Raw genomic sequence first — 24,561 nt, 5'->3', positions numbered from 1 at the left:
ATCCCGACCCTGGAACTACGCTCCCGTCGTGCCCCGCGGTGCCAAGCGGAGGCGGAGAGGGCAGGTCGGTTGCTAACGCTTGGGGAAGTGCAGCGCTCGCGCCTGTCTCATTAGGTAAGCGCGCGTCCTCGGGATCTTGTTCTCTCCTGCCCTAGGCTCCCGCGGAGGGCGGGTGAGGACGGCCGCGGGGGTCTTGGCTTTGGGGGACGCCGGCCGCGCTAGGGCGAGGGGGCAGCCGATCCGCATTTCCCGGCGTCTCGGGCGGGCCGGACAGCAGTGAGTACGCGCGTGCGCGCGGCGCGGCTGCGCCTCGGGACTCGGCTCCTTGGGCCCACCGCCTTTCTGCGCGTGCGTAAGCCCCTGAAGCGTGGCAGGTAAACCCCGTGCGTCCATCTTTGCCGGTGCACCCTACCTTCGGGTCATCGGGACCAGCTTCCGCGAGCTTTATGGGAGGGTCGCAATTTTTCTATTAGGCCTAAACATTGATGATCCTTGTTGATACTTATGGAAAGTGTGAGTTTTCAAGGCCTTTTCTTATCCGGATCCCGGGATAAGGGGTCTGTCCCACACCTCATGAGCCCAAGGTTCTCGAACTTTCATGCACAGAAGGCCCACGTGTAGGGTGCCAGGTCTAACAATCTAGCAAATAAACACTCAGCCCCCCAACCCCCCGTTAAATTCTAATTCCACAAACAACGAATAATATATATATTTTTAGTATAAATATGTCCTAAAGATCGCAGGGGACACACTTTTACTCAAAAATTCTCCACTCATCTACAATTCGAATTTAACGGGGTGTGTTATGTGTTATGTGGTGACCGCTTGTTAGAAATGCAGATTGTGGCCCCCTCCCCTTTGTGGGGCCAGGTCCTAGAAACTGCATTAGAAATTGTGGGTGCCTCTGAGGCTCTGGCACTGGTTGCTCCTTCTGTTTAGGTCTCCCTACTCTTTGCCTGCCTTCCAGGCCCTTCTGTGGGTCACTGCCTCTGAAGAGCCCTCCTGCTGCGGCAGACGGGGACTGGGCCCCAGAGGGACTGTGGGGTTGTTTACCAACCCAGGACAGTTCTTGGCTTCACTCACTTTTGGCCCCTACCACCCTGCATGGTGGTTGGTGATGGATTCCCATTTCACAGAGGGGAAAGCTTCAATGGGGGTCAGTCAGGCAACCTAGCCAGGACACTGCCAGGTGCAGGCTCTGGCCTTCCTAATCCAAGGATAAGTTAGGCCTTCTACCTGAGATTTATATTTTTGCTTGCAGAACCTGACTCAGCTCACTGAATAAGCACCATTTCTCATGTCCCTCCCAGAGTCAGAGTCCACTCTTGTTGCCCTCCCCTCTCCCAGCATGCTGCTGCCCAGTGTCCCCAGGAATTCCAGCACACACCTGTTTGCCAGTTTGGTGCCTTGGGGGAACAGGTGGTCTTAAGCTGCTGAGGGGACTTGCAGATAGGGGTCCATCTCCCTGGTCTACCAGACCTCCAGGGGCTGCCAGTGTAGTTGAGCCTCTCTCGCCCTGGACAGTTGGCACTCAGGGCAGAGGCACCACCACCACTATAAATGTGACCAGGTTGTCTGAAGAGGCTGTGGCCTACCCCTGGAGACCAGCGCACAGGCGTTTTTATGAGGCAACTATAGCTGCAGGCAGAGGAGATGGATATACCCAGAGAAGGGACCAAGCTGAGCAGGACCTTGGAGAGCTCAGAGGAGAAGGTCGAGGGGGCAGATCCCAGATGTGTTTAAGCAAAAATGTTTGTGCAGGTTCTGTTTGCAGGTGGACTGGTGCTCCCTGTTGGTCTTTTGGGGTAGGGGACTTGGGTAGATCACCCTCTGCAAAACCTGTTTCTCATCTGTAGAGTGGGCTCAGGACCCCTGTCTTGCAGAGGGACTAAGAAGGCAGAGTTGGTAAGCTGGTGAGCACCAGCCATATGCCCTGGTCAAGATCCTCCACTCAGGGAGCCTGGTCTTGTCCTGTGGAAAGGGGAAAGTCCCAGATTCTTCCTCCCAGGTTGTTGGGAGGAGTAGGGGAGCCCATTCACGGAAATATGAGGACACATGGTATTACATAAAGGTAACTGTCATCTGAGGTGCTGGGCCTTGTTTGGGGTCTGCTGACCTAGTTACTACCAGATATCCTTTCCCCTCCCCATTTTCTTTCATAGTAGCTTTACTGAGATACAGTTTATATACTGTGCAGTTCACTCATTTGGCGCATATGTGTTAGCAGTTTTTAGTACAGTCAGTGTTGTGAAAATGTCATCCAGAACATTCCATCACCCCAAAAAGAAACCTGTCCCCATTAGCAGTCACCCTCACCGGCCTCTTTCCTCAGTTCCTGATAACCACTAATCCACTTTCTGTCTCTCTGGATTTGCTTGTTCTGAACATTTCACAGAAATGGAATCTTACACTGTGTAGCCTTTTGTGTCTGATTTCTCTCACTGAGCATCATGTGTTCAGTGTCATTCTGTTGAGTGTCAGTGTCTCGTTTCTTTTCATGGCTGCATAATATTCCAGTGTATATGTGGACCACATTGTGTTTGTCCATTGTCTGTTGATGGTCACTGGTTGCTTTCACCTTTTGGCTGTTGTGAATCCTGCTGCTGTGAACATGCATGTACAGGTTTCTGTGTGGGTGTGGGTGTTCACTTTTTCTGGGCAAATACCTAAGAGTGGAGGGGAGTTGCTGGGTCAAATGGTGACATCTGTGATATTTATTCATCCTCCCTAGAGCCCAGCCAGACATCCCACAGGCAACCTCCATTATTTGTTGCTTGTTTTGTTTTGGTCAGACAGAGACTGCAGTTTTAGAGGGACAAACAAGACTGTATCTGTCTTTTGCCCTACAGACAGTGAAGCTTTTGTGGTCTGGGCAGGTTGTGTGAGGCATGGGGTCCTAGGCATGGTGTGTTCCGGGAGCAGATTCAGAGTCAATGTTGTGGACTCTCCTGTGGGCCCTGCCCAGCACAGGCATTGTGGGCACATGAAGGGTACCCTTCACGTGTTCCACTTCTCATGGTTGCCATTGGCACCCTGATTCAGTATGTTTGTTAAACTTGTATTGTGAGCCTAGGACACATTGTGGTGGGCAAGGACCTCATGTGCCCTCTGAAGGACCTGGCCAATAAATAAATGGGGGCACATGGGGCTTAGGAGCAAGCATGGGGCACTTCATGAGTAGTAAAAGCCCACAGTTATAAAATGATTTCAACACTTTCTTGTCAGCCCCTGGACTAAAGGGTCATGGGTTCGATTCCTGGTCAAGGGCAAGTATATGAGTTGCTGATTTGATTCCTGGCTGATTGATGTGTCTCTCTCACTTCAATGTTTCTGTCTCTCTCTTTCTGTCTCCCTTCCTCTTTCTCTAAAAATCAATAAAAAACTATTAAAAAAGAAAAAGGAAAAAAAAAAGTCAATGGCGGTTTAAACTCTGCAAACCAGGAGTTGGTGGGACCTGAGTGAGAGCATGACCGGTGATGCATTTTACTTGGGCTGGAGCTCTTGGATGAGCCCTCAGATTCGGCACACTCCTAGGATGGACTCCTCGGCTCATCCGGGCCTCCTGTGGCTGACAGATGATGCTGTGCTCCGATCTCTGTCTCCCACAGTCAGAGTCCTGCCAAGGATGGACCCCCTGGGTGGCATGGAGCAGCAGTGTGAGGATGAGAAGGCCCCGAGACCAAATCGAGAGCCCACGCTGTGGCAAGCCCTTCCTGTTCTGTCGGAGCAGCAGTCTAGGGACGTGGAGCTGGTGCTGGCCTATGCAGCGCCCATCCTTGACAAGCGCCAGACCTCACGTCTCCTCAAGGAGGTGTCAGCTGTCCACCCATTGCCTGACCAAACTCACCTTAAAAGGGTTCGGCCAAGCCGTGATGCCAGCCGTCCACACTTGTTGGAGATACTGCTATGCCTGGCAGAGCCAGCTGCAGGCAAGCGATCACTGGCTGAGCTCCTTCCACAGCCAGCAGTGGATCCCCGAGGCCTGGGGCAGCCCTTCCTGGTGCCTGTGCCTGCCTGGCCGCCCCTGACCAGGGGCCAGTTTGAGGAAGCACGTGCCCACTGGCCCACATCCTTCCACGAAGACAAGCATGTGACCCGTGCCCTGGCTGGGCGGCTTTTCTCAGCACAGGAGCAGGTCGAGATGCAGGGCCACATGGAGCGGGCTGTATGGATGGCGCAACAGGCAGCCACCGGGGGCCTGAGGGCTGTGGGGGCTGTGGTGGTGGACCCGGCCTCAGGCCAGGTGCTTGCCATGGGCCATGACTGCAGTAGCTCAGCCAACCCCCTGTTGCATGCCACCATGGTGTGCATTGACTTGGTGGCCCAAGGCCAGGGTCAAGGCACCTATGACTTCAGGCCCCACCCTGCCTGCTCCTTCGCCCCAGCCTCGACCCACCAGGGCATCCAGGCCGTCTCTGTGCGTACACTGAATGAGGACATGGACATGGACGAAGACGGCCTCCCCTATGTGTGTACTGGTTACGACCTCTACATTACCCGTGAGCCCTGTGCCATGTGTGCCATGGCCATGGTGCACTCCCGTGTACAGCGTGTCTTTTATGGGGCACCCTCTCCTGATGGTGCCCTGGGCACCCGCTTCCGCATCCATGCTCGGCCTGACCTCAATCACCGTTTCCAGGTGTTCCATGGCGTGCTAGAAGCCCAGTGCCGCCAGTTGGACCCCGACACATAGATGCTATGCTTGCTGGCTCCAGACTGTCCTTTGTTCTGCCAGCCTCAGCCTCCTCTCAGATCCACTTACGCCCTGGCTCCCTCATTGTTGTCCAGGGGCTGCGATCCTATCTGTGGATTTCAGGGACACACCTGCCAGCCCTGGAACCCGTGCCCATACCTTTCCCACTGGTGTGTGGGCTGCATTTCTGCAAGATTTTTCCTGGGCTGGAGCTTAATGGGGGCCCAGCTGGGCCTTGTTACTGGGCACTCAGGCCTCCCTCCTTCAACTGCCTTTACCCTGAGCCCACTGGTCCACTGGGATTGTGTCCCCTGTATCTCAAGTCTGACCTGTGAAAATAAACACAACCCTCAAACCAGGTTGGTGTCTGTTGACAATTGTGGGGCTGCTTCCATTGAGGGCCTGGGTGTATACAGCAGGAGGGGAGCTTCTGAATCAAATGTGTATGGCTGGCTAGGGTGTGTCTGGACTCAGCTGATCAAAGGCTCCTTTGGGACTATCCCTTTTCTGCTCTTTCTCAGGTGGCCAGAGGGGTCTCCAAAGGCTGATGCCACATAGCATTCAGCACTAGAACCAACTTGTTTGTGTGGGACTTGGAGTAGGCTGTTTGTCCATCCAGCAACCATGCACTGTCTGACCACAAAGGCACTGTAGGGACTTCAGGACATCCCTGTCCCAAGCTGACCCTTATGTCCCTGGGGATGCTCCAGCCTGTGGGGGCAGGGCAGGTGGGGCTCTACCTGACAGCCAGTGCACTGGACAGACAGACATTGGTGGGGCATGAGCCTGCCAGGCCTGCAGGGAGAGCCAGCCAGGGCAGGACAGAGGGTCTCATTGGGGACATCGATAAGCAGAAGGGTGGGCTCCATGGAACTCACCATCACTGGAACCTTCTAGCCTGGACTGTAGGTGAGGAAGACGTTCCCAGTGCAGAGCCTAAAGCATGGCTCCTGGCCCCCTTTGGTGCCAAGGGTTCCTTGGAGCTTCACGTGAGTTGCAGTGGGGTCCTTGGCCTTGCGAGGCTCATAGAGGTGAAAACTAAAGACTAGAGAGGTTGTGTGAGCCCAGTCTTGATTTGGAGGTTGGGCACCGCAGCCATAATTAGGCGCTCATGAGCTATCTGTGGATAAAGGGTGGGAGAGGATGATGTGGCAGGAGGGCAGTAGGGGTGGTCACTGGGATCCCAGGAATGTCCTGACTCCAAGCTGGCCTATGGATGGCCCAAGGCTGCAGCCTGACCCTTCCCCTCCCACCATTGCAGATACTGCTCAAGGGGTTCTGAGGTGAGGTGATGACTGGGGTCACATGTTTAAAGTGGTCTTTTGGGCAAGAGCCCAGATACCCCTGTGGATAGTCTGGAGCTTAGTCCTGCAGCTGGTGTCAGGGTCAGCTGGCAGCCATGGAGACCCCCTGACTGTTGCTGTTTCCCCTCCAGGTGGCTGCAGGCTTCAGCCTCTCCGGGTCATCACATTGGAAATGTCAGGTGAGTCTTTCCTGGGGGCCCTGGGGTTTGTGTCTCTGTTCCTCTGAGAAGTTTCCCTAGGTGGCCAGACCTATTGCGACCTCTGCAAGTATCTACCTCACATTCCTCTCACATTGGCTATTGGAGTTGCCTCGTGATACTGGAGGTGCTCAGTTTCTTTCTTTCTTTTTTTAAATATGTTTTTATTGATTTTAGAGAGGAAGGGAGAGGAAAAGAGAGATAGAAACATTAATGAGAAACACTGATCAGCTAGCTGCCTCCAGCATGCCCCCTACTAGGGATTGAGCCTGCAACCTGGGCATGTGCCCTGACTGGGAATTGAACCAGGACCTCTCAGTGCATGGGACAACGCTCAATCCAGTCAGCCACACTGGCTGGCCAGGGCTTTTTTTTTTTTTAACTTTATTTTTATGGTGCTCAGTTTCCACATGAGTTGTCAGCTGATGTTTGGCCCAGCCAGATCTTCCGCCTGGGGCTTGCTTTATTGTTGACACCACAGGTAGACAATGAGGTTTGGTCACCTTGGTTCATGCCTATACACCTAAGGCATTTCCTTATGAAGGCTGCAGTGGTGCCTGCCTTATCCTGCTTGGAAATGGCAGAGTGTACAAGTGAAGTTGGTTATTCCATAGTCACCCTGGTGGCAGAGTTGGGATTTGAACCCAAGACAGCACAGAATGTTTTGCCAAGAAAACAAGGTTTCAAGGGACCTTGAAATTCAGCTGGTGGTTTTCAACCTCTTTCCTGTCATAGCGGGTGCTGGTGGGACTAACTGTTGGAAACACCTTGTTCTTGCTGTGGTGGTTGGACATCAGGCAAGGAGAGGGGTGCTGAGGGAACAGGACTCCGGGATAGGTGACTGGGTGGGGACTGTTGTAGGGGCCTTGTGTGCATGGCCACAGGGCCTTGTTGGGCACTATGAGTGTGGTTTGTGACCAGCAGCAGCACATAGCAGGCTGTGTCCATGCGGGGGAGATCCCTCCAGGCTGCCTCATGGGAAGGTGGAGAGGCCGGAAGCCCTGCCTTTCATGGTCTCCCAGTGACTTCCAGTGGACAAGCTCGGGACACTCCTGGCTTCCTGTGTTACTTGGTAAATGCCTGAGGCTTTTTCAGTGGTCAACACAATGTGGCTGCCCCCACCTCCTCCTTTCTCCAGACCCTGCTCTTGCTGCTCCAAGATAGGTAGGACCTCACCCCAGGGCCTTTTCACTGACAGCATCCTCTCCCAGAATCTGCTGGGCTCCCTTCTTCACCTTGAGTCTTTGTTCAAATGCCACCCTTTAGTGAGGCCTACCTTGATCCTGCTTTTAAGTCACAGCTAACTGACACCCCTAGCACTGTCCCTGGCCTCCACTTTCTCTCCTGGTTCCTCTTTACAGCACTCAGCACTCCACATAGTTACTCATCTGTCACAGTGATTGTTGGGCGCCCCCTATTGGGATGAAACCTGAGGACAGGGCTCCATGTGTGTTATTCTTTGTTACCGTGCCATGTACACTGGAAGCAAGCCCTGAGGTGGTGGGGATAAGAGAAAACAGGGAAGCACTGATGTTACCCTGCTGTTGGTCAAATCATGTCTCCAAAAAGAATGTTCAATTCCTGATCCCCAGTAGCTGGGAATGGAACCAACCTCATTTGGAAATAGGGTCTTTGCAGGTGTATTAGTTAAAATGGGGTCACACTGGAGTAAGGTGATCCTAATGCAATGACAAGTGTCCTTATAAGAAAAGGGAAATTTGGACACCAACACACAGTAAGAGGCCATGTGACTATGGAGGCAGACACTGGGATGATGTGGCCACAAGCCAAGGACACCTAGAGCCTCCAGAGTCTGGAAGAGGCAGGAAGAACCCTCCCCTGGAGCCTTGGGAGGGATTGGCCCTGGAACACCTTGATGTCAGATCTCTGGCCTCCATATTGTAAGAGGAAAATTCTGTTGTTTTAAATCCCCATTGTGCCATTGTTATACGATGCTCACAAATTCCAAGTGCCAGAACCTTCCCTGGAGACAAGTGTTAATAGCATCTGGGTTTTGGCTATGAGTCTGTGAGTTTCCTATGATGGCTCTAAGAAGTCACCACAAATGTGACTTAAACAGGATTTATCAGGAGTTCAACACAGCCTCACAGGGCTAAACCTAGGTGTTGGCAGGACTGATCCTTCCCAAGGCTCTAGGGAGAACCGTTTCCAGCCTTTTACAGTTTCTAGAGGCACTGCATCCCTGGCTCGTGGACCTTCCTCCATCTTCACAGTGCATCCTCTTCCACCTCTGACTCTGGCCCTCTTTCCTCCCTCTTAAGAGGACCCTGTAAAGACACTAGTCGCCCTGGGAATCCAGGGTCATCCCCATTCTAGGGACTTTGACTTCATCCATCTGCAAAGTTCCTCTGCTGTGTGAGGCAACATGTCTACAGATCCCAGGACAAGGACGGGGACATCTTTGGGGCTTTTGCTTTGCTGCCCCCAGCATGGCTTAGTCCCATGGTACTCTGTCCCCATAGAAAAGGAGAACAACTTCCCGCCGCTGCCCAAGTTCATTCCTCTGAAGCCTTGTTTCTACCAGAACTTCTCTGACGAGATCCCCATTGAGCATCAGGTCCTAGTGAAGAGGATCTACCGGCTGTGGCTGTGTGAGCAGTGGGGTGGGGTGGGGGGTGGGGTGGGGGCCTCCCTACAGCACTGCAGAGACCCAGGCCAGACCCAGGTCATGAATCTGCCCCGTCCTCAGGCTGGGAAAGTCTGAGGTTTTGTAATAAATCTCCTTTCTGATAAAGTTCTTTCCCAGAGGCAGCATGGTGTGGTGGATGGAGCAGATGGGGCCGCTGGGTGGGAACCTCTGTCCCCCTGAGTCTTCTCTGGCCCGTGGTCCCTGTGCAGTGGGACGCAGGTATCCTGGTGCTCGTGCCCTAATTCTCAAACCCCAGCTCAAGCCTCCTTGTCTCCTCTGTCCAGTCTACTGCGCCACACTGGGGGTCAACCTCATCGCCTGCCTGGCCTGGTGGATCGGTGGTGGCTCAGGAGCCAACTTTGGCTTGGCCCTGCTCTGGCTGCTGCTCTTCTCCCCCTGTAGCTACGTGTGCTGGTTCCGGCCTGCTTATAAGGCCTTCCGGTAAGTGGGGGCCTGGCTGTACCCTTGTGGGGCCTCGGGGTGTCTGTGCTGGCAGTGGGCTCAAACCTGAGTAGCCAGAATGCCCCCCAACCATGTGTGCACATCTCAGTGCCGATTCCGGTGCTCAGGACCTGTGCCTGCTCTGACCTGTCACCCTAGCCCAGGTCTTAGTAATCCTCCCTCTCTCTTGTCCAATTTGGATGACAGCTTATATCAGGTTCACACTACAACCCACAGATGCTTGTTGTTGTGTCTTTTAATAACTCTATTGAGTTATACTTCACATTCCACACAACTCACTTACCTAACATTTGAGTGTTTCTAGAGTCTTTACAATGTTGTATACCCATCAGAACATTCTCACTACTCCAGAAGAAGCTCCATCTCCCTTAGCAGTCACCCCCAGCCCCTGGCACCCATCATGTGAATCTACTTCTTGTGTTGATGGATTTACCTGTTCTGAACATTTCATGTAAATGGACTCACACACTGTGTGGCCTTTTGTGTCTGGCTTCTCTCACTGAACATCATGTGTTCAAGTTCCTTCCACATTGTAAAGAGTGTCAGTGCTTCTCTCCTTTTCATGGCTGAGTAATATTTCAGTGTGTGCATGGACCACATTGTATTTATCCATTTACCAGCTGATGGACACTTGGGTTGTATCCACTTTTGGCTGTTATGAATCCTGTTGCTGTGAACATTTGCCCTCAGCCAGCCCCCTGCTACTTGGGTGTGTGCCATATTTGCCCCTAGATGGTCCCTAAATCCCATCTTTAGGAGGCAGGAGAAAGTCTTAGACTTCTTTCCAGTAGGGAAACCATCAGTACGGCATCTTCTCAGAGGGGCTGTGTTTAGGTCCCTCATGGTCAGAGCCTGGTGTGAGTATGTGTGCAGTAATTCATACAGGTAGATGCATTTGTCATACCTGAAAAGGGGAGAACAGTCCTGTTGCTGTCCCTGCCTCATGTCTTCCTCTGGGTCGTAGTCACTGAGAGGCTGGGGCAGCCTAATGGTCATTCCTCTCACTCTTCAGGGCCGACAGTTCCTTCAATTTCATGGCGTTTTTCTTTATCTTCGGAGCCCAGTTTGTCCTGACCATCATCCAGGCTGTCGGTTTCTCAGGATGGGGTGCCTGGTAAGTCAGTGAATATGGCTGCTGTGATGCATGTTAACTACGTACATGTGAGTGAACGCGTGTGTCATTCAGGGCAGGCTGAGACTATAACATAGACCCCAACTTCTGACAGCTGATGGAGAACAAACATTTGTTTTCTGCTCTTACAAATGCTTCAAGGAGGTGCTGGGTTGTGGGGTGGGGTGTTTGTTCCACTCTGGTACCCAGCGCCTGTGTGTGGAGGCTCCGCCCATGCAATGCTGCAAGTGCTTGGTCGCCAGCCACGTTGGCCACAGGGGAGAAACCAGTAGGTGTGGGCCAGCAGTGTGTCCTAGGAGGGAGAGTTTGGAGAACAGCAACCTGTCACCCCCACCATCTAGAGAGGTCCTGTCTCTGCTTGATTTTAGGGTATCATACAACATTTCCATGGCTGCTGTAACAAATTACTTCTAACTTGGTGACTTAAAATAAAAAAACTTCTCATTTTCAGTTATGGGGAGTCCAACATGGGTCTCATGGGGCCAAACTCAAGTGTGAGCAGTCTGGTCCTTTCAGAGGCTCCGGGGGAGAATCATTTCCTGCTTTTTGCAGCTTGTAGAGGCTCCAAATCCCTGGCTTGTGGCCCTTCTTCCATCTTTGCAGCCAGCAGTGCAGCCTCTTTTATCTCTGACTGTCCTTTCTGCCTCCCTTTTTTGAGGACCCTGTGATGACACAGCCCCTGGGTAATCCAGGGGCATCCCCATTTCAGGGACTTAACTTAATCCTACTTGCAAAATTCCTTTACCACATGAGGTGTCATGTCGACAGTTCCCGGGACCAGGACATGGGCACCATCAGGGCTGTTACAGACCACAGGTGATATCTTTGGCATCCAGTGTTGGATAGGAGGCATTTGGGGTGGCCGTCTTAACACGCACACTGCCTAGGAGTGTCCTGATGTGGTTAGTCTCTTGGTTGATTGTTCTCCGAACATCAGAAGCTCATCCTGTCTGCAGTTACAGCTCCTGATTCAGGGACATTTTCTGTGTAACATCCTCAACTTCTCTTGCTCCACTTTTTCTGGGTCTTGTTTTAGGGTGCCTTGTTGCCATCATTTCCATGCTTTTCCTCCCTGTCACTTCCCTGTGTACACCAGGAGAGCACTGTGGCCCATCCTCCTCAGCAGTGAGAAGTCATGCAGTCTCGTTTGTTCCTCAAGGCTTGTGTGGGTTTCCACAGCCGCTTTAGCCCTCTCCTCTCAGGTTCTTTTTTTTTCCTTTTTTTTTTTTTTTTTTTTTATCCTCACCCAAGGATGTTTTTTGTTCAGATAGAGTAGGAGGGAGAGAGAGAGAAACATCGATGTGAAGGGACACATCGAGTGGCTGCCACCCGCACAACCAACCAGGGCCGGGGACAAACTGCAACCAAGGTACATGCCCTTAGCGGGAACCGAACCCGGGTCTCTCCGGACCGCAGGCCAACGCTCTAACCGCTGAGCCAAACCGGCCAGGGCTCAGGTTCTTTTTTATTGTTGTTGTTGTTGTTTTTTAATCCTCACCCGAGGACATTTTTCCATTTTTTGTTCAGATAGAGTGAGAAGGACAGAGAGAGAGAGAGAGAGAGAAATATTGATGTGAAAGAGACACATCAAGTGGCTGCCTCCCGCATGACCTAACCAAGGCCGGGACAAACTGCAACCGAGGTACATGCCCTTAGCGGGAACCAAACCCGGGTCTCTCTGGACCACAGGCCGACGCTCTAACTGCTGAGCCAAACCGGCCAGGGCTCAGGTTCTTCTTTATAGGCCATTTCCTACTGTGTCTCTGCCCTCCTCTATAGAGTCTTGAAGTCATCTGCTTTTCATCTGAGATAATTTCCAGAATGCATGTCCCTACATCTTCCTGTTGTTGCTCCTTCCTGCTCTTTGTGGACCCTGAATACTGGGTTTCTTCATGGTTGATGCCCTCCCATATCTAGGTCTGGAGGGCTGGTAAGGTGCTGTCCCGGGATCTCCCAGGAGCGGTGATTCGAAGGGAGGACCTCAGACTCTGCAGACAGTTGTTCTCTTGGCTGTGGTTTATACAGATACAGGACAGCAAAATGAACTGAGGGAAAATGTGTGTGGGGCAAGTCAAGGGGGGATCAGGCACAGACTTCCAGAGTTTTCTCCCGGTAGGGTCCCACAGAATGCACTTCATTCCCCCAAAACAAACGTGACAGTGCAGAAGGTGCGGTACCAAGAGTTCTCATGGGGTTGGTCATGTGGACCCCTCTCTGCCTGGCAGGTACAAGATCCTAGACTCCAGGGGGAAAGCAGGTGCTCAGCGTGAACCATGTGTTTGCACAGGTATTTTAGGGCCAGGAGTCAGGGAGGGTGGTAGGAGCCCCCAGAGTTCAGTTCCCAAATGTCCCCCACCATCCTGGTTTCTACTGTGAGCATACACAGGTATCTTTTTTCCCCAGGGCTGAACAGGACAGAGGGAGGGGTGCCAAACAACTGGGGACCTCGGGGAAGGGACTGTGAAAGTGTTTTCCTCTTCTGCGAGATTGAGAGGAGAAAGGTACTAATGATAATGGGTGCTTGTTCAGACAGGGTCTGAGCACCTCTGTGTGTTGACTCATCTGCTTCTCCTAAAGGGATGTCATTACCCTCATTCTGTAGAAGAGGACACTGAGACCCAGGACAGGCAGGGGTGGTGGGAGATGATACCTGAGGCCCTGTCACTTCCTTTGAGTGTATGGCCAGCAGCCCCTCTTGGCTTCCAGTATTCCTGTACTCAGACCTCTGGACTCTGCAGAGGGACATGAAGGACATTGTGCTTGGTCCCTTGGTCTCCTCTGGGCCTGGAGCTGGGACCCCAGGGTGCTGCAGCTCCAGAAACCTGTAGTCCCTTTCCCAGAGACTCTCCCCATCCTCCTGGATTCTGGTGGCTGGCAGCCCCCAAGCTCACCACCTGGGGACATGTAGACTTCAGGCTCCCATGGGGACTTTCTGGTATGGTGAGAGCAAGGACCAGTAGGGACAGTTTCCTGGAGAAACTTTCAGCTCATCCCCAAGCAGAGGGGATACTCTCAGGAGTGCCCCTGTCACAGTCACCCACTCCAGCCGGTCCTATGTCATATGGACCTGTCACTCCCTACACACTCTGTGATCTTCTCTGCAAATGCATTCCTGTGAATCTATAAAAGAGAGGGACACTAAGAATATATGAACATATATATAAATATGACCACAATGCTGTCTCACACGTAAGATTTCCACAGTTGTTCCTTAACACTCTCAGGTGCTCAGAAGTGTTCATACAATTATATGAGGATATGATTATTAATTTTTTTAGAGAGATAGGGAGAGAAACACTGTGAAAGAGAAACATCAATCAGTTGCCTCCCTTACGTGCCCTGACCAGAGATCAAACCTGCAACCTAGGTATGTGCCTTGACTGGGAATCAAACCCACAACCTTTTGGTGTACTGGCCACCCTGCCCAGTTTTCCTGTTTCTTTTTACTTATTTACTCTTTAACTTGTTTGTTTATTTTTTAGTTAATCCTCACCTGAGGATATTTTTTTCATTGGTTTTTAGAGAGTGGAAGGGGAGAGAAGGGGAGGAAGGGAAAGAGAGAGAGAGAGAAACATCTCTGTGAGAGAGACATGTCAGTTGGTTGCCTTCCACTCGCGCCCCTACCAGGGCCAGGGATTGAGCTCGTAACCCAGGCAAGTGCCCCTGACCAGCAATTGAACCCTTGACCCTTCGGTGGAAGGGCTGACACTCTAATCACTGTGCCACACTAGCCAGGATCTCCTGTTCCTTTTTATTTTTATTTTTTTGGGTGAGCTACTCTGGAATCCAGCCACACAATCCAAGTCCCAACCTGAGTCACAATCCAAGTTACGACCTGAGTTGTGGCACCATAATGTTGGAGGCCGCATAAAGGCATGGGGAGTTAGACCGCTGGGGTCACACCTGGTTTCAGCGATCTCAGTACTTGAGTTCTGGCTAGGAAAGAATTCAGAGCCAAGACACAAATTAGAAGTGAACATTTATTTGGAAAATCACAGAGGTAGAAGTAATTTGTAGAAGAAATGGGCTTAGGAAATAAACGACAGAAGGGCCCTTGGAGCTTGGGAGTGAGGAAGGTAATGGTAATGGGCCTGAGTGGAGGGAGAGGGAAAAGGGGAAGGTGCAGGCATGCTCCCAGGAAGGAGAATGCTCCTGTTCCTGTGTTTTTAGGGGCCATGCCAATCTTCTCTGTGTCGTTCCAATTTTAGTATGTGGGCTACCGAAGTGAACACTCTGTTCCTTTTTATTTTTATTTATTTATTTATTTTTATTTTTATTTTTTGGTACATGCCCCCCAGCGGGAACTGAACCCTGGACTCTCTGGTCTGCAGGCCGATGCTCCAATCGCTGAGCCAAACCGGCCAGGGCTCCTGTTCCTTTTCAAATAGTCTTTAGCCCTGGCCAGTTTGGCTCAGCAGTTAGAGTATCGGCCTGCGGTCCAGAGAGACCCGGGTTCAGTTCCCACTAAGGGCGCGTACCTCGGTTGCAGTTTGTCCCGGGCCCTGGTTGGTTGTGCGGGTGGCAGCCGCTCGATGTGTCCCTTTCATATCGATGTTTTTCTCTCTCTCTCTCTCTCCCCTCCTCTCTCCCTCCCACTCTATCTGAACAAAAAATGGAAAAATGTCCTCGAGTGAGGATAAAAAATAAAAATTTTTTAAATAGTCTTTAAACCTTGGTTACTTTGAGGTTTACAGAAGGTGTAGAGACAGGACAGAGCACTGCCATCCACCTGTCACCATGACACCTTTGCTCCCACCCAGAGTGCAAAGTCCATTTGCATTTCTGCAGGATATCCATGAAATTCCCTTTTCTTTCAATATTTATTTATTTATTTATTTATTTATTTATATTTTTGTTACAGATGTTTCTCCTTTTTTACCCCATTGGCACCCTCCTCCCCCTTTTTCTTGAATATTTTTATTTTTGTTAATCTTTTTTTATCCTCAACCAAGGACATTTTTCCACTTTTTGTTCAGATATAGTGGGAGAGAGAGAGAGAGAGAAACATTGACATGAAAGGGACACATCAAGTGGTTGCCACTCGCATGACCCAACCAGGGCCAGGGACAAACTGCAACCTAAGTACATGCCCTTAGCGGGAACCAAACCTGGGTCTCTCCGGACCGCAGGCCCACACTCTAACCGCTGAGCCAAACCTGGATTCTGGTGGCTGGTCCTCTCCTTTTCTCTCCTTCACACTCTATCTAAAGATAAATGGAAAAATGTTCTCGGGTGAGGATTTAAAAAAAAAAAAAAACACCTCTTTTGAGGTTATGCTTAGAGAAAGGAAGGGAGAGAGAGAAACATCAACATGAAAGAAAAACATCGATCGTTTGCCTTCTCTACACTCCCTGACTGGGGATTAAACCCACAACCCAGGTATGTGTCATGACTGGGAATCCATCCAGCCACCCTTCAGTGCACTGGACAATGCTCAACTAACTGAGGCTCCAGTGGGGCTCTTGTGCCATTTATTTGTAGCTTAAGCAGTGTGTTCACATCATACCCAGGTGAGCTGTGCCTGTTTCTGTGGGTTGGTGTCTCTCTGGCTCCTCCTGATCTGTGGGCTCCATTGTCCTGTGCAGTGTCCCACAGTTGGGGTTTTTCTTTTTTTTTTTTTTTAATCCTCACCCGAGGACATTTTTCCATCTTTTGTACAGATAGAGTGGGAGGGAGAGAGAGGAAGAGAGAGAGAGAGAAACATCGACGTGAAAGGGACACATCAAGTGGCTGCCACCCGCACAACCAACCAGGGCCGGGGACAAACTGCAACCGAAGTACATGCCCTTAGCGGGAACCGAACCCGGGTCTCTCTGGACCGCAGGCCGACGCTCTAACCGCTGAGCCAAACTGGCCAGGGCAAGGGGTTTTTCTTTTTTTATGTTTTTATTGGTTTTTTTATTTAGAGAGGTAGGGAGAGGGAGAGAAACATCAACAGAGAGAAGTATCAACATTGATTGGCTGCTTCCTGTACGCCCCCTAGTGGGGATTGAGCCTGCATCTCCAGCATGTGCCCTGACCGGGAATCGAATCAGCAACCTCTTGGTGCATTGGTCGATGCTCAACCACCGATCCACACCGGCCGGGCCCACAGTTGGGGTTTTTAGAGTAACAGTTTTATTGAGATACATTCCATAGACCAAAAATTCACCCTTTAGGTATACAAAATAGTGTTTTTAGTACATTCACAGGGTTGTACAATCATTACCTCTATCTAATTCAGGAATGATCCATCACCCCTAAAAGGAAACCCCGTTCCCATCAGCAGTCACCCTCATTCTCTCTCTCAGCCCCTAATAACCATTAATATATTTTCTTTTTTTTTTTAAGATTAAAAAAATGTTTTTTTCTTTGTTGGTTTTAAAGAGAGAAGAAGGGAGAGGGAGAGAAGATAGAAATATCGATGAGAAAGAACATTGATTGGCCACTTCCTGCATGCCCTCCACTGGGGAGTTGGCCCATAACCTGGGCATGTGCCCTGATTGGGAACCTAACTGGTGACCTCTTGGTGCATGAGTTGACGCTCAGCCACTGAGCCACACCTATACTGGCCAGGCCATTAATGTACTTTCTGTCCTTGAAGTTATGCTTGTTCTGGACATTTCACATCAGTGGGATCACACACTATGTGGCCTTTTGTGTCTGGCTTCTCTGAGCATCATGTGTTCAGGGTTCATCTACATTGTAGCCTGTGTCAGTACTTCACTCCTCTTCATGGCTGAGTAATATTCCAGTGTGTGGATGAACCACAGTTTATCTGTTCATCAGCCAATGGACACTTGGGTTATTTTTACTTTTTTGTTATTGTTAGTAGGGCTACTGTGAAATTTCTGTTTTTGTTTTGTTTTGTTTTAGGGAGAGAGAGATAGAAACATCAATGAGAGAGAACATCGATTGGCCACCTTCTGCGTGCCCCCCACTAGGTATTGGGCCCACAACCTGGGTATGTGCCCTGACCGGGAATTGAACTGGCAACCCCTTGGTACCTGGGTCAACGCTCAACCACTGAGCCACACCAGCCAGGCTGTGTATTTTTGTGTGGATATGTGTTTTTGTTTCTTTTGAGGGTATATCCAGGAATGGCACTGCTAGGTGACAAAGTAACTATTTTAATTTTAACCTTCTGAAGAGCTGCCAGATTCTCCCACAGATTTTGAAGGCTGCATCCCCCTGCTGTCCTTCCTCGTGTTCTGTCCCCCCTCCCTGGTTCTGGCCCCTTGAGCCCCTGGCTGAGTGGCTCTTGGGGAGCACCTCGAACTTCCTGGCTCTCCTGGTTTCTACCCTGTCCCTGTCCTCTGTGCCCAGGCTTCTCTCTGTCCTCCTGTTTCCCATGCTGCTGTCTTGGCTTCTCTTGATATGGTTGGGGTGTAGCAGGCTTACTCCCTTGTCTGTTTGTAGCTGATTGAGGCCTGTAGATCACCCGCTGTTCTGAGTGACATCATTCTGGGTCGCAAATGAGCTTGTTCTTTGGGAAGCTGACAGTTGCCTGCTTACTCCTTGGTGAGTCTGGAAGGCAGTGCCTCAGATCAGGCTTTCCATTCTATAGTCCCACCTGTGGGTATGTTCACCCTCCTCAGAAACCATGATCCTCAGACTGGGGCCCCCCCACTTAATCAATCTCTTGTTCTAGGGCCCCAGATCTGATGGGAGATCTCCAGCAGACAGTGCCTCCTCCCCTCCCAAGGGCCTGAAGATGCTGCCTCCTCCCTACAGGACAGTGTCCAGCCGCCTTACCTGGCCCAGCCTTAGCTGCCTGTCCATTTTGATCCTCACCCGAGGATATTTTTCAACATTTTGTTGAGATAAAGTGGGAGGAAGAGAGAGAGAGAGAGAGAGAAACATCGACGTGAAAGGGACACATCGAGTGGCTGCCACCCACACGACCCAACCAGGGCCGGGGACAAACTGCAACCGAGGTACATGCCCTTAGCAGGAACTGAACCCGGGTCTCTCCGGACCACAGGCCGATGATCTAACCGCTGAGCCAAACCGGCCAGGACTGCCTGTCCATTTTGCCCAGTGCCCACCTGAGCCCTCTGCTGCCCAGTTTGCTCACAACCCTTCAACTGCAAAGTAGTTGGGTGTAGAATGTTCTCCCTTCATTCACAGATTGGGAGCAGGTACTGTGTTTACATATGCCTGTAATATACATATGCCCACACATGCACATTTTCATAAACATTCTGTGGAAGGATACATAGTAGATAGGTCACATTGGTGCCTTCTGGGCCAGGGAGTAGGGTTGGCAGAAGAGAGACTGTTTATTGTATATTCTTTTAAGTTTCCTGAACTTTGAACCATGTGGTTTCACTACTTGTTAAGAAAAAATATTCTCAAAAATACTATCTTTTTTAAAATTTTTATCCTCACCTGAGGACATTTTTGTCATTTTTTGTTCAGATAGAGCGGGAGGGAGAGAGAGAGAGAGAAACATCGATGTGAAGGGACACATCGAGTGGCTGCCACCTGCACAACCAACCAGGGCTGGGGACAAACAGCAACTGAGGTACGAGCCCTTAGCGGGAACCGAACCCGGGTCTCTCTGGACCGCAGGCCAACGCTCTAACTGCTGAGCCAAACCGGTCAGGGCCAAAATACTGTGTTTCTTGCCTTTCCTTCCCAGAGGCAAGCATGGATAAACAGATGGACATTCTTCTTCATGTGGGCCATGCTGCGTCCTCTTCCAACTATATTGTCTGACAAAGTCTGGATATGGAGAAGAAAGCTTCAAGGAATGCATCTTCTAGGAAGAGGACGTAGCATGGGGGTGGGATTAATCAGTATTATGGGAATTATAATATTGGGAATTATTATTCTACTATATGACTAACGTGGGAGTAACAAATGGTATCTGAAATCATGCCTCTTCAATTAAATTCTGAAGAAACTCCAGCTTCCCCTGAAACAGTCACCACTGCATGTCCAGACTTTCTTAATAATTTACTAATTCAACTAGGTAAAAATTTTTCCCCGAAAGTCCCTAATAAACAATTCATGGATGAATTATAACAGGTAGAACTAATGGAGGTACCTTATACTCCTGTGCCTCCTCCCCAGATAGAGTATTTCAAGAGAATAAAAGAAAATTGTATCGACCCCTACCCACTGTTCAAGAGTTTCCTTATAAAGCTAATTGGGTAAAAGGAAAACTATGGTACCCACCTAGAGGGGCTAGAAGTATACAAAGGATTTCTGACCCTCCCTTGCCCTTTACAGGAGCATATAATGAAGATAGAATAAGAATAGTTAACAAAGATGGGCTACATGTTCCTTACGCAAGCTTGCCTTCATGGAATGATTGACATGCCAAGGTCCCCCTTGGTGTTTACACACATAGGAACAAAAGAAATCTCAATCATTGCAATTGAATAGGTTTTATAAGAAATGTCCTGAGTTATTTAGGGAGGTAAATAAAAAACTAGCTGATCTAAAAACCCAGAACTTGATTTTAAATAAAGGTCAACTATTAATCTCAAAGGGCCTATAGAAAACTCTGTCTCACCTTACAGGTTACTCCCTTCTTTGTATCTATAAACACAAAAAGTTATAAATTAATTCTGATAAAAAATGAAACTAACATTCTGGTACTATGGAATGTAATTCCCTGCTTCTTTAACCTCAAATGTTAAATTTATGCCAAAAAAGAAAATATATAAGCACATAGAAATTTGCAATAAATCGGAACAGTGTCACACTTCCTCCAAGTCGTATAGTCATCTGTCTCCCAGCACCAACGCCTTACCACCTTCGGATCCTGCTGCAGCTGGACTGCGGCAGGGCCAGTGATGTGTTTGTGTTGTAGGACCTTGCTGTGCTGCTGAGCTTCAGCTTCCTTTTTTTTATCCTCACCCGAGGACATTTTTCGATATTTTGTTCAGATAGAGTGGGAGGGGGAGAGAGAGAGAGAAACATCGACGTGAAAGGGACACATCGAGTGGTTGCCACCCACATGACCTAACCAGGGCCGGGGACAAACTGCAATCGAGGTACATGCCCTTAGCGGGAACCGAACCTGGGTCTCTCTGGACCGCAGGCCGACGCTCTAACTGCTGAGCCAAACCGGCCAGGGTTCAGCTTCCTTTTTCCCTCTTATTTTTTACCATCTCTTTAGTATTCTGTCATGTGGCTACAGCATAATTTACATTCTTCTTGTCCCTAGCCAGTGGGCATGTAGGGTAATCACAGCTTTTCATTATTCCAAACAACTGTAGCATAAATTCCTAGAGATAGAATAGTTGGGGTAACTAGGTCTTTTTATGGATAACGCCCCATTGTTCTCTAGAAAGGGTGTATACCACTAACAGTGGTATTCGTGTCTTCGTTCCCTCATACACATTTGCCCATATGATGACAGGAAAATGATATTTGTTCTGACTTACACTTTTTTTTGGTGGGTTTGAGTATCATTTTGTGTTTATTGACCCCTCAGTAGGCCTTGGGAGAATTGCCCATTGCTCTGCAGGTTGTTTGCCTTTTCTTTTTGAGAGCTCTTTACAGATCAAGGGTGGTCGTCCTTTGTCTGACAGATGTGCTGACACTCATGCTCTCTCTTACCCTTGTAGTGGTTGGCTGGCAGCGATTGGGTTCTTCCAGACCAGTGTCGGGGCTGCCGTGATCATGCTGTTTCCAGCCATCTTGTTCACAATGTCAGCTGCTATGATGGCCATTGTGATCATAAAGGTAAGTCCTCTGGGTCCTGAGACATCTAGCTTCTTCCAGTGCATCCTGTCACCTGACATTCCTAGCCCTGGGGACTCGTTTTATCCCCTTTTCAGGAGCAAGAGACAGTGTCCGGGAAGTGATGTGATTTCCATCAGCAGGGAAGTCCCTCTCAGAATCTGGACCCTTAACTGCTCAGCTCAAGACCCCACCTATCCTGCTCACAGGGGCCTTCCAAGGAGGAAAGATTTAGGGAAATGGCATGGTGTGGACTGCTGTTGACTACACCTTCCTTTGGGGGTGCTCCCAGGACACACAGGTCCCAAAGTATTGTCCATGTTACGCTGCTCTAGCTGTCCACACTGGTTATGTGTTGCCCTTTATAGCTAAATTCAAATTAAGTAAAAGGAAATAAAACTTAATATTCTGTGTGTCCATCGTGCCCAGCTCATCCCATGTGCTCAGTGGCTGCATGGGGCTGGTGGCTCACATCAACTGTATGCAGCATTATGGAAAACTCCCCTGGATTGCACCGCTCCTGTATGTGGGAACTTCCAATGAGAAACATTTTCACTGTAGTCCTGGAGGCATTGGCCTATCCAGGCTTGTCCCGGAACCATGTGAAGGTTGACAGGTGATGACAAGGTTGACAGTGTGTCCGCCTTAGCCCTCCTGGAGGTGGCCATCTGTGCTATTTGCACAGGGACGCTGCTCAGGAAGGCTGGCCATGTGCTGGGCTGCAGGATTACCACGATTTTTAGAACTGGGTTTAGAGTCCCTCCTAGCCTTCTTTCCACATGGTTCTAGCACACTTAAAGGCTGGGCTGTTTAATTGGTTCATTTGGCTGTCAGTGAGGAAAAAAAATGCTTGGCTCCCCCATTTGCGGCACAACATCTTTTTAGCTATATGGATAGTCTGAAGGGTAAAAATCAACCCTAATTATGAATGTACTTAGAGATACCACAAATGAGTCTTGGCAAGATTCCGGGGTGAGATCCACGGGGAAACTGAGGATGCATCCACCAGGAACTTTTGCTTAGCAGCAAACATAAAACAAGAAATACAAGCCAGGAAAAATACCTGCACGGTACAAGAGAGAGAAAGGGTTTAAGGGGCTCAAAGCAGAGTGAGTTTCCCCAAAACAAAGATACAGATGACTCCCTCTGTTGTGGTCCCCAGGGCCACCCCAGGTTTGGAGATTTGTTGGGAAGACAGTTGCACAAAAGAAGAAAGGTACATTCCCATGCAAACGACAAAACTGTTCACTTTCACTAGTAATCAAGAGCCTCATGTTAAACAAAGTGCTATTTTCTTGGTTATTGAATTTGCCAGGATTTCTAGAAATAGTATAGCCAGGTGTTCCCAGAGGCGCAGCCGGGGGGCAGGGTTGGCATAGCTTTTCTGAATGGTGGGGAGTCAGTGGTCTGTCCCCAGGGGTCTCTGCTGAGAAGATCACTGCTAGCACCAGGGATGGCTTTGTGTGATTTGCAGGGTCTAGGGCCTGACGCTCCCAGGTTGGGAGGCCATTAAGTGATTGTCATACAAGTTTCTTGTGGGGTTTTCCATGCTAAGTACTGCCCATGAGTACCCAGAGCCATCCTTGAGGCACTGGGTGTCAGGTGGGGGCAGTCCATAGGGAGAGACAAGCCCCAAATCTGTGACAGGACAAGCTTCTCTCCATGAGAGATGTGCTCTGGGCTTCACAGGGCAACAGAGGTTGGCACCAAGAGGCACCAGGGGTTGTGGCTCAGGGCTGGGTCTTCTGAGTTCACGATCTTGGATTCTATACATTTTCTTTTTTTTTTAATCCTCATATATTTTTTCCCATATATCTACAGATAGAGTGGGAAGGAAAGAGGGAGAGAGAGAAACATTGATGTGAAAGAAACACATCGACTGGATGCCTCTTGCACGACCCCGACCAGAGCTGGGGACTGAACTGCAACCAAAGTACGTGCCCTTGACTGGAATTGAACCTGTGACTCTGGGCACAGGCTGACGTTCTAACCACGGAGCCAAACTGGCCAGGGTAGATTCTAAATATTTTCTAACATTTCCACAAAGACCATTCTGTGGCTTTTATAATTCCTTTAAGAAAATCATAACTTTACCCAGCCAGTGTGGCTCAGTGGATTGAATGTCATCTATAGTTCAATTCCGGGTCAGGGCACATGCCCAGGTTGTGGGCCCAATCCCCAGTGGGGGACATGCAGGAGGCAGCCGATCAGTGTTCTCTCTCATCGATGTTTCTATCCCTCTTTCCCTCTTCTTTCCCCTCTCTCTCTAAAAATCAATAAAGAAAGAGAAAAGCACTTTAAATGTGAGAAACCTCCACACCACTCACAGAAGTACTGATCTCTGTTCTCTGCTACCACCCTCTGCCCTGCAGGTACACAGGATCTACCGGGGAACTGGTGGAAGCTTCCAGAAGGCACAGACAGAGTGGAGCAATGGCACTTGGCGGAACCCTCTGTCTCGGGAGGCCCAGTTCAACAACTTCTCAGGGAACAGCCTGCCTGAGTACCCCACTGTGCCCACCTATCCGGCCAGTGGCAGCCAGTGGCCTTAGAGGGAGCTGATTGGCCTTACCACTCGCCTGCCACCTCCAGCCCTCCTCCTCCTTCCCATCCACTCCTACAGCCATGCTGGGTCTGATGAGGCCCTAAGCATCTGTCCCCTGTCCCTCTCAGGTAGGGCGACAGCAGGGGTTGGTGGCCACCAGGAGCTCCCCAGGTGGGACGCAGACCCCAGCAGCTCTTTGGCACTGTGCCCATCTCACATCCAAGAGCAGAGGTCCTTGCAAGTACTGCCCAGAAACTACTGGCCCCACCAGCCAGCAGAAGGACCCCCTCTTGCTCCTGAAAAGTTTTGGTCACGTAATGTCCAGTGCAGCAGCCACACCCTCTCCCCTTGGGGTCTGAGAGGGCTGACTTCTTTGGGCCTCCTTAGGAAGTCAGAAGCAGGCTGGCCGCCCTCTCTCCCAGAGCTGGTGACACTAAGAAGGGCTTCTGAAATCCACCTCACCCCTGTCAGGGCCATCACCCTCACCCAGTACCCAGGAAGAGGAAGGCCTTCTCAACACCAGGTTCCTTTTTTTTTTTTTTTTTTTATCCTCACCCAAGGACATTTTTTCTATTTTTTGTTCAGATAGAGTGTGGGAGGGAGAGAGAGAGAAACATCAACGTGAAAGGGACACATCGAGTGGTTGCCACCCACAGGACCCAACCAGGGCCGGGGACAAACTGCAACCGAGGTATGTGCCCTTAGCGGGAACCAAACCCGGGTCTCTCAGGACCGCAGGCCGACGCTCTAACCGCTGATCCAAACCGGCCAGGGCACCAGGTTCCTTTTCTCTGCTGGTAATGCGGGCACTTGATGTACAACTAGGTGCTCAACATTTTTGTCCTGAATTTGTCCGTCTGTAGCCAGGGGCTCACCAGGATGGCTAGAGGCTAGTTCACCG

At 50.2% G+C, this 24,561-nt stretch overlaps 2 protein-coding genes across 5 annotated transcripts; both read left to right on the top strand.

The window, feature by feature from the left end:
* Positions 1–40: 40 nt before the first annotated feature.
* On the top strand, positions 41–24,177 carry SCAMP4 (secretory carrier membrane protein 4). Of its 3 annotated transcripts, none has more exons than XM_036241534.1 (7): positions 41–114; positions 6,129–6,176; positions 8,678–8,806; positions 9,129–9,285; positions 10,319–10,420; positions 21,001–21,118; positions 23,488–24,177. In XM_036241534.1, exons 2-7 carry the CDS (start codon positions 6,170–6,172, stop codon positions 23,665–23,667), a joined length of 693 nt encoding a protein of 230 aa, XP_036097427.1. In that variant the 5' UTR covers positions 41–114; positions 6,129–6,169; the 3' UTR covers positions 23,668–24,177. The 3 variants fall into 3 exon arrangements, with proteins under 3 accessions (XP_036097427.1, XP_036097428.1, XP_036097429.1); XM_036241535.1 differs by lacking the exon at positions 41–114 and adding an exon at positions 136–172; XM_036241536.1 differs by lacking the exon at positions 41–114 and adding an exon at positions 355–374.
* ADAT3 (adenosine deaminase tRNA specific 3) lies at positions 75–5,722 on the top strand. Of its 2 annotated transcripts, none has more exons than XM_036241533.1 (2): positions 75–114; positions 3,609–5,722. In XM_036241533.1, the coding sequence occupies exon 2, from the start codon at positions 3,626–3,628 to the stop codon at positions 4,691–4,693; it is 1,068 nt and encodes a 355-aa protein (XP_036097426.1). In that variant the 5' UTR covers positions 75–114; positions 3,609–3,625; the 3' UTR covers positions 4,694–5,722. The 2 variants fall into 2 exon arrangements, with proteins under 2 accessions (XP_036097426.1, XP_036097424.1); XM_036241531.1 differs by lacking the exon at positions 75–114 and adding an exon at positions 413–513.
* Positions 24,178–24,561: the final 384 nt, after the last annotated feature.

Source organism: Molossus molossus, unplaced genomic scaffold (genome assembly GCF_014108415.1).
Source record: "Molossus molossus isolate mMolMol1 unplaced genomic scaffold, mMolMol1.p scaffold_m16_p_4, whole genome shotgun sequence".
NCBI lineage: Eukaryota > Metazoa > Chordata > Mammalia > Chiroptera > Molossidae > Molossus > Molossus molossus.
This window is presented reverse-complemented; position numbering and strand designations above follow the sequence as displayed.

Bases quoted from the DNA above. Each gene is read 5' to 3' on its own strand.
- ADAT3 (XM_036241531.1), top strand. From the start codon at position 486: ATGATCCTTGTTGATACTTATGGAAAGT. The intron at 514-3,608 runs GTGAGTTTTCAA...TGTCTCCCACAG, and splicing joins TGTTGATACTTATGGAAAGT to TCAGAGTCCTGCCAAGGATG.
- SCAMP4 (XM_036241534.1), top strand. The intron at 9,286-10,318 runs GTAAGTGGGGGC...CTCACTCTTCAG, and splicing joins CCTGCTTATAAGGCCTTCCG to GGCCGACAGTTCCTTCAATT. The intron at 10,421-21,000 runs GTAAGTCAGTGA...TTACCCTTGTAG, and splicing joins TTCTCAGGATGGGGTGCCTG to TGGTTGGCTGGCAGCGATTG.